The sequence below is a fragment of the Mustelus asterias genome, chromosome 12 (assembly GCF_964213995.1).
Source record: "Mustelus asterias chromosome 12, sMusAst1.hap1.1, whole genome shotgun sequence".
Classification (NCBI taxonomy): domain Eukaryota; kingdom Metazoa; phylum Chordata; class Chondrichthyes; order Carcharhiniformes; family Triakidae; genus Mustelus; species Mustelus asterias.
In genome coordinates, this window is record NC_135812.1 from 28,349,568 (window position 1) to 28,364,784 (window position 15,217).

At 44.8% G+C, this 15,217-nt stretch overlaps 1 protein-coding gene across 2 annotated transcripts; it reads right to left on the minus strand.

The window, feature by feature from the left end:
* Positions 1 to 4,300: 4,300 nt before the first annotated feature.
* Positions 4,301 to 12,684, minus strand: znhit3 (zinc finger, HIT-type containing 3). Of its 2 annotated transcripts, none has more exons than XM_078224982.1 (5): positions 12,537 to 12,684; positions 8,700 to 8,731; positions 7,977 to 8,063; positions 7,220 to 7,300; positions 4,301 to 4,699 (listed from the first exon to the last, which is right to left on the minus strand). In XM_078224982.1, the coding sequence occupies exons 1-5, from the start codon at positions 12,665 to 12,667 to the stop codon at positions 4,506 to 4,508; spliced, it is 525 nt and encodes a 174-aa protein (XP_078081108.1). In that variant the 5' UTR covers positions 12,668 to 12,684; the 3' UTR covers positions 4,301 to 4,505. The 2 variants fall into 2 exon arrangements, with proteins under 2 accessions (XP_078081108.1, XP_078081109.1); XM_078224983.1 differs by having other exon boundaries at positions 4,301 to 4,696; positions 12,537 to 12,659.
* Between the last annotated feature and the right edge of the window lie 2,533 nt (positions 12,685 to 15,217).

Genomic DNA, 15,217 nt, shown 5'->3' on the forward strand with positions numbered 1-15,217 from the left:
GTCTGTTCCCACGTAGCAAGAGCTAAACAACATTGAGGCTTGGGTTGGTTAAGTGGTAAGTTACGTTAAAACCACACTGTCTAGGCCATTTCCAACAAGAGAGAATCAAACTATTCAATAATCAATGTACTATTATTGCTGAATTCCCCCACTATCAATGTTTTGGGGTTACTGTTGACCAAAAGTCTAACAATGTAGTTACAAGGCCAGAGCAGAGGCTGGGAATTATCTGGTGCATAACTCACCTGACTTCCTAAAGGCTGTCCACTGTCTACAAAGCACAAGTCAGAAGTGTAATGGAATATTCCCCACTTATCTGGATGTGTGTTGCTTTATCACTCAGGACAAAGAAGCCCACTTGATTGGTATTCTCTCCTCCAGTGCACAATGGCCACAGGGCAAAATGGACAACATCAGCTTCTCTGACAGTACCTCCCAAACCCATGATCTCTACCAATTAGAACAAGGCCAGCAGGCACATCCTACAAATTCCCCAGTCACCCACCATTCTAAGTTGGAAATGTATTGCTGTCCCTTCAGTTACACCATTAAAATCCTGGAGGTCCCTTAACAGCAATATAAGGGTATACAACATGGATTGCAACTCACCAAGCAGTAAATGCCAGGTTTGTTAGGCACATCTCACAAATAAAAGAAACAAATCAATCTGTTTTTGTCTTTTGGTGCTAATTAAAATTGGCTGAGATTGAGGCACCATTCTAGTTCTTTAGTAGTGGTTTCGTATCCCACTAGGATCTATGCTTCAACGTATTAACAAAGAACAAAACAGCACAGGAACAGGCCCTTTGGCCCTCCAAGCCCGTGCCGCTCCCTGGTCCAAACTAGACCATTCTTTTGTATCCCTCCATTCCCACTCCGTTCATGTGGCTATCTAGATAAGTCTTAAACGTTCCCAGTGTGTCCGCCTCCACCACCTTGCCCGGCAGCACATTCCAGGCACCCACCACCCTCTGTGTAAAATATGTCCTTCTGATATCCGTGTTAAACCTCCTCCCCGCCCCCCTCACCTTGAACCTATGACCCCTCGTGAACATCACCACCGACCTGGGAAAAAGCTTCCCACCGTTCACATCCTGGTAAACCTCCTCCGCACTCTCTATAAAGCCTCCACGTCCTTCTGGTAGTGTGGCGACCAGAACTGGGCGCAGTATTCCAAATGCGGCCGAACCAACGTTCTATACAACTGCAACATCAGACCCCAACTTTTATACTCTATGCCTCGTCCTATAAAGGCAAGCATGCCATATGCCTTCTTCACCACCTTCTCCACCTGTGACGTCACCTTCAAGGATCTGTGGACTTGCACACCCAGGTCCCTCTGCGTATCTACACCCTTTATGGTTCTGCCATTTATCGTATAGCTCCCCCCTACATTAGTTCTACCAAAATGCATCACTTTGCATTTATCTGGATTGAACTCCATCTGCCATTTCTTTGCCCAAATTTCCAACCTATCTATATCCTTCTGTAGCCTCTGACAATGTTCCTCACTATCTGCAAGTCCAGCCATTTTCATGTCGTCCTCAAACTTACTGATCACCCCAGTTACACCTTCTTCCAGATCATTTATATAAATCACAAACAGCAGAGGTCCCAATACAGAGCCCTGCAGAACACCACTAGTCACAGGCCTCCAGCCGGAAAAAGACCCTTCCACTACCACCCTCTGTCTTCTGTGACCAAGCCAGTTCTCCACCCATCTAGCCACCTCCCCCTTTATCCCATGAGATCCAACCTTTTGCACCAACCTACCATGAGGGACTTTAGTAAAGCGTTTGACAAAGTCCATATAGACGACATCCACGGCCCTTCCCTCGTCAACCATTCTAGTCACTTCAAAAAACTCCACCAGGTTAGTGAGGCATGACCTCCCTCTCACAAAACCAAGCTGACTATCGTTAATGAGTTTATTCCTTTCTAAATGCGCATACAACCTATCTCTAAGAATCTTCTCCAACAACTTCCCCACCACGGACGTCAAGCTCACCGGCCTATAATTACCCAGGTTATCCTTCCTACCCTTCTTAAATAATGGGACCACATTAGCTATCCTCCAATCCTCTGGGACCTCACCTGTGTCCAGTGACAAGACAAAGATTTGCGTCAGAGGCCCAGCGATTTCATCTCTCGTCTCCCTGAGCAGCCTGGGATAGATTCCATCAGGCCCTGGGGATTTGTCAGTCTTTATATTCCCTAAAAAACCTAACACTTCCTCCCTTGGAATGGAGTTTTCTCTAACGGGTCAACACTCCCCTCCGAGACACTCCCAGTCAACACATCCCTCTCCTTTGTGAATACCAACGCAAAGTATTAATTTAGGATCTCCCCTACTTCTTTGGACTCTAAGCATAATTCCCCACTTTTGTCCCTGAGAGGTCCGATTTTTTCCCTAACAACCCTTTTGTTCCTAACGTATGAATAAAATGCCTTGGGATTCTCCTTAATCCTGTCTGCCAAGGACATTTCGTGACCCCTTTTTGCCCTTCTAATTCCTCGTTTGAGTTCTTTCCTACTTTCTTTGTATTCCTCCAGAGCTCCCTCCGCTTTTAGCTGCCTGGACCTAACGTACGCCACTCTTTTCTTTTTGACCAATCCCTCAATTTCCCTGATTATCCACAGTTCTCGAATCCCTTCCTATCCTTTTTTACAGGCACATGCCTATCCTGCAGCCCTAACAACTGTTCCTTAAAAGACTCCCACATGCCAGATGTTGATTTACCCTCAATCAGCCTCTCCCAATCAACAGCTGCCAATTTCTGCCTAATCCCATTAAAGTTAGCCTTCCCCCAATCCAACACCTCACCCTTGGGACACCACTCATCCTTTTCCATCACTATCCTAAAGCTAACAGAATTGTGGTCACTATTTGCCACATGTTCCCCTACCGAAACTTTGAAGACCTGACCGGGCTCATTCCCCAGTACTAGGTCCAGTATAGCCCCCTCTCTAGTCGGGCTGTCTACATATTGTTCCAAAGAACCTTCCTGTATGCATTTTACAAATGCCTCCCCATTCAGACTCCCAGCCCTACGTGATTTCCGGTCTATACCAGGGAAATTGAAGTCTCCCACTACAACAACCCTATTTTTCCTGCACCTATCCATTATCTCCTGACATATCCGTTCTTCCACTTCCCTTGGGCTGTTGGGGGGCCTGTAGTATACCCCCAACATAGTGACTGCGCCCTTCCTGTTTCTGAGCTCCACCCACAGTGACTCGTTACACGAACCCTCTGAATTGTCCTCCCTCTGCACCACTGTAATATGCTCTCTAATACTGCTACTCCCCCACCTCTTTTGGCCCCTCCTCCGTCTTGCCTAAAACACTTGTACCCCGGAATATTCAGCTGCCAGTCCTGTCCCTCTTTCAACCAAGTCTCTGTCACCGCAACCACATCCAAATTCCTCGTAAGCATTAAGGCCCTAAGTTCGTCTGTCTTACCTGCTACGCTCCTTGCATTAAAGAAGATGCACTCCAGACCTCCAGGCCCAGTGAGGTCATCCTCCCCCAGAGTGCTGCTCTTCTTTGCCAGCCTTGTCCTGGCCCCAAGCTCATCCCCAGCCTCTACACTTGTAGACCTAATTTTTTGATCCCCACCCTCCTGCCATATTGATGCACCATCAATGATATTGTCCACAAAACACCCAGTTCACCATTCATATGGAAGGACAGGCTTTTAAACAAGCTTCCACCAGTAACTTATCTTGCACCCAGACAGTCCAAAATCTCAAGCATGTTCCCCTATAGTATTTAATAATATAAACATTTAAAGGCATGAACTGATCTGTTACACCCACATGGAATGTGTTATGGCCAAGTTGTGCTCAACTAATGAGTTTAAGGAAAACCAAAGTCAAGACAGCATTTGATAACGTTACAAAAATTTATGAAGTATTTAAATTTACATCTTTAAGGGGACAGGTAATGATAACTTGATTTTTTTGGGGGGGGGACGGGAGAGAGACTGGTGACAGATGACATTTCAGAGTACTTTTCCAATTATAATTGTACTGAACCAAGAGAAATGAAGCTCTGACATCAAATGAGAGAAAATGTTAACCAGGTAAAATACAGAAGATTAGAGCAGACATTGATTGTTCAAGTGGCCAGTACCTGAAAATAAGTATTACAATTAGAAAAAAGACAAAAATAGAGTGGAGCAACAGATCTTTAAGAATGGGGGTACAAGAGATTGAGAAATTGGATCATCTCTTAGTTGGTCATGGTATACAAAGGCAAGACAATGAATTTGTTTCCAGCCATTGGTTCGGTTCAGCAATGTTGTTTTAAGAAAAATAATTTTATTGTAACAGTTTATAAGCCAAACTTTGGAAAACAATATTTCAAAGTCTTTGGCATCACAGCACGTCAGTAAGTTGCTGAGTACCGAAGCTGTTTTGCTTTTTGTTTAAATTAAAATCAGCGATCCATTTTACAAAATAATTACAAAAATTAATTGGCTCAAGGATTAAACAGTTTATATTCTAGGAGGCAAAAATGTCATTTTCTTGCTCTGGGGGTTCAACTATTTGTAAACACTGATCTGCAAATTCCACAAAAATTGGTTCCTGCATGACTGTCTTCATGATGCTTTCTTTATCCTCTGCCTTGTCTACTGTTAATAGCAACTGTTTAAGGTGAGGGTTGCAAAGTAGATTCTTCAACTCGTTGGATTCTGCTGTTGGAATAACAGAAATGAAATGAACAGACGTAATATCACATTTAACACTGAAGCTTTAATGCCTGAAGCCCATTACCTTCCACCCACCTTGGGCCTACTCCCAAATTCTAGGGAACGTGGTCAGCAGTTAGTATCTGTAAGGGTATTTCAGAGGCACTTGCCCTGGTTCCATGAGGAGGAAAACCACAATACTGATAGTAATACCATGAGTAGGGGCTAAATTAAAAAGCAGAACCATAAAGCTAATCTCTGGATAACTACCTGAGTCATGAAGAAATTGGCACAGGATAAACAAGTGGGTCAAAGATTGGTATGGGAGAAATGGGTTTGACGTCCGTGGTAGGGAAGTTGTTGGAGAGGATTCTTAGAGACAGGATGTATGCACATTTAGAACAGAACAATCTCATTAGTGACAGACAGCATGGTTTTGTAAGAGGGAGGTCGTGCCGTACAAATTTGGTGGAGTTTTTTGAGGAAGTGACAAAAACGGTTGATGAAGGAAGGGCCGTGGATGTCGTCTATATGGATTTCAGTAAGGCATTTGACAAAGTCCCTCATGGCAGGTTGGTTAAGAAGGTTAAGGCTCATGGAATACAAGGAGAGGTGGCTAGATGGGTAGAGAACTGGCTTGGCCACAGGAGACAGAGGGTAACAGTCCAAGAGTCTTTTTCTGGCTGGAGGTCTGTGACCAGTGGTGTTCCGCAGGGCTCTGTACTGGGACCTCTGCTATTTGTGATATATATAAATGATTTGGAAGAAGGTGTAACTGGTGTTATCAGCAAGTTTGCGGATAGCGATGAACATTGTCGGACAATACAGCAGGATATAGATAGGCTGGAAAATTGGGCGGAGAAATGGCAGATGGAATTTAATCCAGATAAATGTGAAGTGATGCATTTTGGAAGAACTAATGTAGAGGGGAGTTATACAATAAATGGCAGAGCCATCAAGAGTATAGAAACACAGGGACCTAGGTGTGCAAGTCCACAAATTCTTGAAGGTGGCAGCACAGGTGGAGGTGGTGGTGAAGAAGGCATATCATAGAAATCATAGAAACCCTACAGCGCAGAAGGAGCCATTATGCCCATCGAGTCTGCATCGACCACAATCCCACCCAGGCCCTACCCCCACATATTTACCCGCTAATTCCTCTAACCTACTCATCGCAGGACTCCAAGGCGCAATTTTTTAACCTGGCCAATCAACCTAACCCGCACATCTTTGGACTGTGGGGGGAAACCGGAGCACCCGGAGGAAACCCACGCAGACACGAGGAGAATGTGCAAACTCCACACAGACAGTGACCCAAGCCGGGAATCGAACCCAGGTCCCTGGACCTGTGAAGCAGCAGTGTTAACCACTGTGCTACCGTGGCACCCATACCATGAAGCCATTGCCTTCCCATTGCATATGGTATGCTTGCCTTTATAGGATGGGGTATAGAGTATAAAAGCTGGAGTCTGATGTTGCAGCTATATAGAACGCTGGTTAGGCCACATTTGGAGTATTGCGTCCAGTTCTGGTCGCCGCACTACCAGAAGGACGTGGAGGCTTTAGAGAGAGTGCAGAGAAGGTTTACCAGGATGTTGCCTGGTATGGAGGGTCTTAGCTATGAGGAGAGATTTGGTAAACTGGGCTTGTTCTCCCTGGAAAGACGGAGAATGAGGGGAGACCTAATAGAGGTGTACAAAATTATGAAGGGTATAGATAGGGTGAACAGTGGGAGTCTTTTTCCCAGGTCGGAGGTGACGATCACAAGGGGTCACGGGCTCAAGGTGAGAGGTATAACTCAGATATCAGAGGGACGTTTTTTACACAGAGTGGTGGGGGCCTGGAATGCGCTGCCAAGTAGGGTGGTGGAGGCAGACATGCTGGCATCGTTTAAGACTTACCTGGATAGTCACATGAGCATTCTGGGAATGGAGGGATACAAACGAATGGTCCAGTTGGACCAATGAGCGGCACAGGCTTGGAGGGCCGAAGGGCCTGCTTCCTGTGCTGTACTGTTCTTTGTTTGTTTATTCACTGGTACCAGTACTGGGGAAAGTGGTAGCTGTACTGATGGAATGGTCTTCACCTGAACCGTGCTGGATCTGATGTTTTGGCAGTAGACAGGGTTTTTAAAGCAAATGGGGTGGATGGGATCAAGGCAAATAGGTGGTAAAACAGGACATGGCAATAGTACAGGGCCGCGGCATAGGTAATGAAAGAGCATAAACTTAAAAGTACACTAGCAGATTAGGCCAGAGTTTGCAAAAATAGTAAAAGACAGAGCTAAAGGCTCTGCATCTGAACGAATATATCATTCATAACAAAACAGATGAACTGTTAGCTCAAGTGGAAATAAATATGTATAACCCGAATGCCATTAAGAGACATGGCTGCAAGGTGACCAAGGCTGGCAGCTGAATATTCAAGTGTATTTGACATTTCAGAAGGGCAGGAAACTTGGAAAAGGTGATGGGATAGCTCTTAAACAAGGATGGCATGAGTCCAATTGTTTTTTGTTCTGCATACCCAACAGTCTCAGTTTCTCCAGGGGGACCCGATCAGATTCTTCATCATCATCATCAAAGATATCATCTGTGGAGTGGTGTCCTGTTAACAATTTTAAAAAGTTTTCAACACAACTTATTGACAGAACTAGAGGCTTGTTTACAAAGTAAAACTCATTATTGATCTTTTAAGGGAGCCCAATAAGTGATTCGTATCTCTGTAGAAATACATTTAAAACTTCAGACGCTCAAAATCAAACTCAATCCTAGGAAATACTGCAAAGCATTCCACTTTAAAATGAGAACTGGATGCATGTGTAGAGTAGATGAGTTGAAACTTTAATCCATTCCTTCAAATGCTTCCCATGTCAATTTTTATCCCTCCCTCTCCTGACCACTCAGTGGTGCTTCTGCATTTTGACCCAGCCCTGTTCTCGATTATGTACTTCGCAGAAGAGCATTGCACAGTTTGAGACCCAAGCAAAAAAAAAGTGCAATTCAAGTATCATCAGAATAATGGAAGCTGAAGAGGTTATATTTGCACTAGCTGATAACAAAAGTAATGTCTTGCGTTGGCTGCATTTTGCAAGTGCCATATATTTGCATTAGCTTGATGTGACGACAGTAAAACTCATTAATCTGAACTCCCCATGTTTGTGCCCACACAAAATTGGGAGTCCAAAACAGTTTGCAAAATTGTTGTAGCATCTGAACTCAAAGACAATTATAGCCTTGTAGATATTTCTCTTTGAGCCATCGTGGTAAAAGTTATACTTTACCGTTGCCATTTTGCTGTATTTCCTTCAAAGATGGATACGGTTCTGAAATTGTTGAAACGGAATCAGTCGCCCGTGGTTTACAATCATCTAGTAAAACACAGCAATGATTATAGTTATTTTACAGAAAGTTCACACAAAAAAATCAGTTAAGAACACAGACTGGTCAGAAACTTCAAGATTCCATACTACACAACTATAGCTATAATTTAGACAGTGGAAAAGCCAAGCTTTCAATCTCAGTTGTGCAGGTGGGAGATAGGGTGGTATATCCAAAGGCAGATTTTAATTTGGCCTTGCAATTCATTGCCCATGGAAATTGCAAGCCCTACCTCACAAATGAAGGGAAATACGATACCTCTGTCTCACTTTGTTCTGATCTTAAACAAAGAATGTTTAAAGGATGAAAGGTGAAAGAAAGCTTTCCATTCACTACCTTGTTTTAACAATGCAGGCCATGGATAACAATTATCCTGGCACCTGCATTTCTGAAATTCCAGCCTGTAGACCTCCAATCCAATAGTTATTGCACATCATTCCTCCATCAAAGGAAAATTAATTTCGAGCATTACAATCTACTCTTCAAACACAACGTGGGTTTAAAGCTTCCTTTGGAAATTTGGATATTTCTCTACAACCAATCAACTTAATTTCAGCTAGAATAAAACGAGCAAAACTGTTATTCATATTCAACAACTTTAATGCGCCACTAAGAACTATCCATACCTTTGTGTTTCTTGTAACATCCTACAGAGCAACTGAAAATAAACAAAACCAGAATTATAATTAAGTTGACAAAATACTTAAAATGTTACTAAGAGTATCACCAACATTCACTTTAAAAATTTAGCTGCTGGGTACATTTCCAGTGCACTGTTCTTCATTTTAAAAAAAGAGACTAGGCACAAGGCTTGCATGGTAACCTTTTGACTGAGCAGCCACATAACTTGGCAGGAACATTGGATATTACATGACAAGGTGTCAAAATTCAAGGCCATGTGATTAAAGGGACAGTGGCAATCACCAATTTTAAAAATGACCGAGGGACAGAAAGCACAACTGTATTGGGCTCTGGTTGCTTATGGAATGCTCTCCTTAATTGGAGAGGTATAGAATACAAAAGGATATAATGTTGGAATTCTATCAAACACTGGTGAGGCCACAACTAGAGTATTCCATGCAGTTCTGGTCACCATATTACAGGAAGGACATAATTGCTTTGGAGAGTGTGCAGAGGAGGTTAACAAGAGTGTTGCAAGGGCTAAAAAAAAGTGTAGCTATGAGGAGAGATTGGATAGGTTGGGGTTCTTTTTCTTGGAACAAAGAAAGCTGAGGTAAAAGCAAATTACTGCAGGTGCTGGAATCTGAAACCAAAAGAAAAAGTGCAGAAAAATCTCAGCAGGCCTGGCAGCATCTGTAGGGAGAGAAAAGAGCTGATGTTTCGAGTCCAGCTGACCCTTTGTCAAAGCTAAAAGGCATAGAAAGTGGGAGATATTTATATTGCAGGGGAAGGGAATAAAAGATGAGTCATAGTCATAGAAACCAGGGCGAAAAAACTGCTAATAGCTGTCCAGAGAGAGAATAAAGGGTGTGAATGGCCAGACAGCAGAGAAGCTGTAAGCTGTGACACATGGGGATTCGGGGAGGGGGAGTAGACAGGGGTAGACAGTAGAAAAGGTAACGGGGGTGGGGGGGGCCTGAAGGAAAGGGGGTGGGGGGGGGCCCGAAGGAAAGGGGGTGGGAGGGGGGCCCGAAGGAAAGGGGGTGGGGCCCGAAGGAAAGGGGGTGGGGGGGGGGGCCCGAAGGAAAGGGGGTGGGGGGGGGGCCCGAAGGAAAGGGGGTGGGGGGGGGGGGCCCGAAGGAAAGGGGGGGGGGGGGCCCGAAGGAAAGGGGGGGGGGGGGCCGAAGGAAAGGGGGTGGGGGGGCCCGAAGGAAATAGGGGGGTGGGTGCCGAAGGAAAGGGGGTGGGGGGGCCCGAAGGAAAGTGGGGGGGCCCGAAGGAAAAAGGGAGGGACCCGAAGGAAAAATGAAGAAAGACCAGAAAGAAATAAAAGGTAGAGAACAGAAAAATTAAAATAGAATGAAAATAAAGGGGGCCGAGGTGGGGAAGAGCAAATCATCTGAAGTTGTTGAATTCGATGTTGAGGCCGGCGGATGAGATGCTGTTCCTCCAGTTTGTGTTGAGCTTCACTAGAACAATGCAGCAAGTCAAGGACAAATTGTGGGCATGGGAGCAGGATTAAAAGCAGTGTTAAAATGGCAAGCAACCGGAAGGTCAGGGTCCTGATTGTGCACAGACCGAAGGTGCTCAGCAAAGCGATCACCCAGTCTACGCTTGGTCTCTCCGATATAGAGGAGACCACATTGGGAGCAGCGAATACAATTCACCAAATTGGAAGAGGTGCGAGTGAAACACTGCTTAACCTGGAATGAGTGTTTTGGATCTTGGATGGTGGGCATAGAAGAGGTAAAGGGACAGGTGTTACACCTTCTGCAATTGCATGGGGAGGTGGCATGAATGACAGGAGGTGTTGGAGGAGTGGACTAGGTTATCCCGGAGGGAACGGTTTCTGTGGAGTGCTGACAGAGAGAGTGATGGGAAGATGTGTTTGGGGGTGGCATCACGCTGGAGTTGGCGAAAATGGCAGAGGATTATGCTTTGCACGCGGAGGCTGGCGGGGTGAAATGTGAGAACAAGGGGGACTCTATCCTTGCTCTGGGAGAGGGGGGAGGGGTGAGGGCCGTGACGCGGAAGAAGGACTGCACGCTGTTGAGGGTCCTGTCGATAACTGTAGATGGGAATCCACGGTTGAGGAAAAAGGAGCACATATTAGAAGCACCACTTTGGAAATTGGCATCATCGGAACAAATCTGACGGAGACAAAGGAGCTGAGAAAAAGGGATGGAGTCCTTACAGGATGTGGGGTGTGAAGAGCTGTAGTCCGGACAGCTGTGGGAATCAGTGGGCTTTTAATGGATATTGGTAGATAGCCTATTGCCAGAAATGCAGACAGAAAGGTCAAGGAAGGGAAGTGTTTGAGATGGACCAGGTGAAGGCGATGGAGGGGTGGAAACTGGATGCAAAGTTGATGAATTTTGAGAGATCTGGACGAGAGCATGAAGCGGCACCAAAATAGTCATTGATGTACTGGTAAAGGAGTTGTCCCGGTCCCCTCCCACAAAGAAAGCTGAGGGGTGACTTGATAGAGCTGTACAAAATTATGAGGGCAAGGATAGAGTTGATAGGATAACACTGTTTCCCTTGGTGGCGAATTCTAGAACCAGGGGACATAGATTCAAAATAAGTGGCAGTAGGGGACATGATTAAGAACTTTCTTTATGGAAAGGGTGGTGGGTATCTGGAATTCATTGCTTGAATTGGTGGTGGAGGCAGAGAACCGAAACTCTTTTAAAAAGTACCTACTTCTGCACCTTAAGTGCTGTAAGCTACAGGGCTATGGGCCAGTGCAGCAAGATGGGATTAGAATGGGCACCCGAGTGTCCTCAGGCTGGCAGGGCAAGATGGACCAAATGGCCACCGTGTGTTCGAACTTTTCTATGATTGTTCCTCAGACCAGAGAGAAGTAACCAGTGGCTAGTGTTGGGAGCTCTACACTCGATCAATATATGTTGATTACTTGGACTTGGGTATACAGGGCATAAAGTCAGACTGTACAAAACTCAAATGGGATGGCGCAGTGGTTAGCACTGCTGCCTCAGTGCCAGGGATCCAGGTTCAATTCCCAGCTTGTGTCACTGTCTGTATGGAGTCTGCATGTTCTCCGTGTCTGCGTGGGTTTCCTCCGGGTGCTCTGATTTCCTCCCACAGTCCAGAAGGCGTGCTGGTTAGGCACATTGGCCATGCTAAATTCTCCCTCAATGTACCCGAACAAGCACTGGAGTGTGGCGACAAGGGGATTTTCACAGTAACTTCATTGCAGTGTTAATGTAATCCTACTTGTGACAATAATAAACTTCAATTTAATTATTCAATAGGGAGAAGAATAGTAACAGACTTCAGGAGGTCATAAACAGCCAAGCGAATGAATTAGAACAAACTTTATAAGTGTAGAAGGTTCAATTAACCATAAACACCACAGAAAGAAGGTTATTAGCAAAAGGTACCAAGGATTTTTACAAAAAGGTGCACCAATTTATAATGATCTGTCTGAAAGGCTGCTGGGAACAGACTGATTAGAAACTTTCCAAAGGGGAGTGATGAATATTTACCCCAGCTGCAGAATGTGCTCCAGTAATTGGACTCAACCCAGCGCTGGGGCTCAGAGTGAGACACTGACTGACACCTGGGTCAGTAACTCGGCTCTTCAACCGGGAGGGTCTCACAGCGGAGCCAGGCCCCGGCCAGAGCCCCCCGCGGCCCCGGCCAGAGCCCCCCCCCCCCTCCTCCCTCCTTCCCCCGCCACGATCCAGGTCAGGCGGGCGGGTTGGAAGCGGGGCCCGGTTACCAGGCCCGAGCTCCCGTCTCTGTGAGCAGCGGGCCTAAGCTGGGCCGGTGCGGCCGCGGATTCGAGTTGTAACCGATTGGGGCCGGGTTGTACTCACTAGCGCAGCTCACAGCGCGGACACCGGTATTTGGGCGGCTGCTCCCCGCACACGCGGCACATCCTCATCCAGCCTGAGAGCGGCTCCCGGACCAGAGACTCCGCCCCCATTTCCCCAGGCCCCGCCCCCATTTCCCCAGGCCCCGCCCCATCTCCTCAGGTCCCGCCCCCATCTCGCGGGCCACGCCCCATCTCCCCAGGCCCCGCCCCCACCTCCCCAGGCCCCGCCCCATCTCACCAGCCCCTGGCCCCGCCCCATTTCCCCCACCCATAACCCCTTCCCGGGGCCGCCCCCCAATTCTTACAACTCCGCCCCTACTCCCAATAGCCCCACCCCCCATTGCCCCACTCCCCTTAACCCCACTTCCACTCCCCATAGCCCCACTCCCTTTACTCCCATTCCCCCACCCCTCTTACCCCCACTCCCCTTACTCCCATTCCCCATAGCCCCACTCCCCCTACCCCTCTTACCCCCACTCCCCTTACTCCCATTCCCCATAGACCCGCTCCTCTTTCTCCCACTTCCCATAGCCCCCACCCCATAAAAAAGTTATCGATCCTTGTGTTAAAGAGAAAAAATACATTTATTGCACGAAATTTAAAGAGTCAATTAAACGAAATGTCATAGTGCAGCTGCTAAAGTAAAATGTTTATTTAAATGTTACATGGTATCAAAGTTTTGTGTTTATAACGTTATTTTTGTTCATATATGTTTTCCATTAAACTTTACAAAATCCTACTAATGCTTTACTGAAACATCACAACACAACATTTAAATATGAAATTCCACAAATGCTTTATTTAAACATCAAAACACAACAGTTAAATATGAGACAATTATAATTGAAGTAAACAAGGCAGATATAAACACAGGTGGTTTAGATTTTTCACGGCCTAAAATGTGAACTTTCCTTTGTTCAGCCTCATGCAATAAGGTATCCAAATCATGGTCCGAGAAGTTCTGACTTCTCTTCTTCCCAGTTACATTTTCAATTTCCATATTCTTAATTAAAACTTGCCAACACTTATAAGCATGCCACACATAAAGTTATTCAATAATATAATGCAGATTTTAATGGTAGTTTCATAGATTTGAAAGAAATAACAAAACCTATGTTCATTTATCCATGTTAAATAATACTCATCTTCAATCATAAAAATAAAAGTGAAATTGCATTTTTTTTAAATGAAAGAGAATTCAACATACCTTTATTATAGTAGGAAATCCTTTTGATCACTTTGCCTTCACTTTAAAACAGCTATGTCAAAGCTAGCCCCATTCCCAAACTGACTCTTATCATAAGGTGGGGGGCATGGCTAGCATCATACCGCGCCGTGCTGGGGCCTACGGAGATTGTCCTGCTGAGGGCTCAAGGCCGTTGCTCCCATCGGAATTTGGTTGCGATTTTTCATCGCAGGTAGGTTCGCAATGAATTGAATTATTTTTGGTGGCCCATGGCTTTCCGCCACTATTTGGAAGTTATGAGCCATTATGATTTCCTCATTAATGAATTTCAGCATTTTCTCAATTGGCCTGTTTTTCTCTCCTCCTATCTTGAACAGTGATGTTACATCTTCTAACTTCCAATCCACTGGGACTATATCTCGGGAATTCTGATGATCATAAGATTGCATCCACTGTCTCTACAGCTGCATCTTTTAGAATCTTTGGATTTAGGTCATCAGGGAATTGACAGCTTTTAGTCCAATTAATCTTACCAGTACTTTTTCTTTTTTTAACATTAACTACTTTAAGCTAATTAATTCCATTATATCCTTGTTCCCTGGTATATATTTTTTGTCTTCTACACTGACGATAAGCACAAAATTTGTTTAAAGTCTCTTTGTCCCCAGGATAATTTCTCTGAATGTCTAATGAGCCAATGTTTACTTTCACTATGTTCTTAATTTTTACAGATTTTTAGAAGCTCTTTTTTGATACTTCTTGCTGGTTTACTCATATCTTATTTTCTTCCTCTTTGTCAATTTTTGGTCACCAGTTGCTGGTTTCCAAAAGAACTATCCCAATCCTCAGCCTTACAACTCTTTTTAGCATATTATAAATCTCCTTTTAAAAATCTAAAACTAACCTTAACTTCTTCAGTTAGCCACTATTGGATTGCTTTTCTTGTGGAGTATTTATTTCTTGGTAGAATGCATATTGTTGAGAATATGAAATGTGTATTTTAATGCTTACCACTGCTTTCCTAACAACATACCTTTTAATTTAATTTCTCAATCCACATTAGCCAACTCACACCTATGCAATTAGCTTTATTCAGTAATCTAATCTTGGATTTAAAGGAATCATAAAAATGGATTGCTGTATATTACTCTTAAACTAGAGGAGGTCTCGTGGTACAGTGGTGGTGTTCTTACCTCTGGGCCAGAGGCTCTGCGTTCAAGTTTCATGCAATGATTTGTTGACCATGAAAGCAGCATTCATGGTGTAGTTCAATGGATTGATTAGCTAGGAATCCTTCCATCACCTCCCCACTATTCCCCAAAAGGAAACAAGTACGTGTTGAAGCAACGCTTAAAAAAACCCTTTAACTCAACATGAAATTCATATTATGGCCACTCTTGCTGAGAAGATTCATTACTATGAAGTTACTTTTGAACTCTGTCTCATCAGTACACATGGCAAGATCTGCTTATGTCCAACCATACTGTGTGGCATGG

What these genes read in the sequence shown, in the direction of transcription:
- znhit3 (XM_078224982.1), bottom strand. Translation starts at nt 12,667, where the DNA reads ATGGGGGCGGGGCCTGGGGAAATGGGGGCGGAGTCTCTGGTCCGGGAG. An exon ending in AATACAGCAAAATGGCAACG is followed by an intron (nt 7,301 to 7,976) that starts GTAAAGTATAAC and finishes AATTGTTAACAG; the next exon opens with GACACCACTCCACAGATGAT. An exon ending in GGAGAAACTGAGACTGTTGG is followed by an intron (nt 4,700 to 7,219) that starts GTATGCAGAACA and finishes TTATTCCAACAG; the next exon opens with CAGAATCCAACGAGTTGAAG.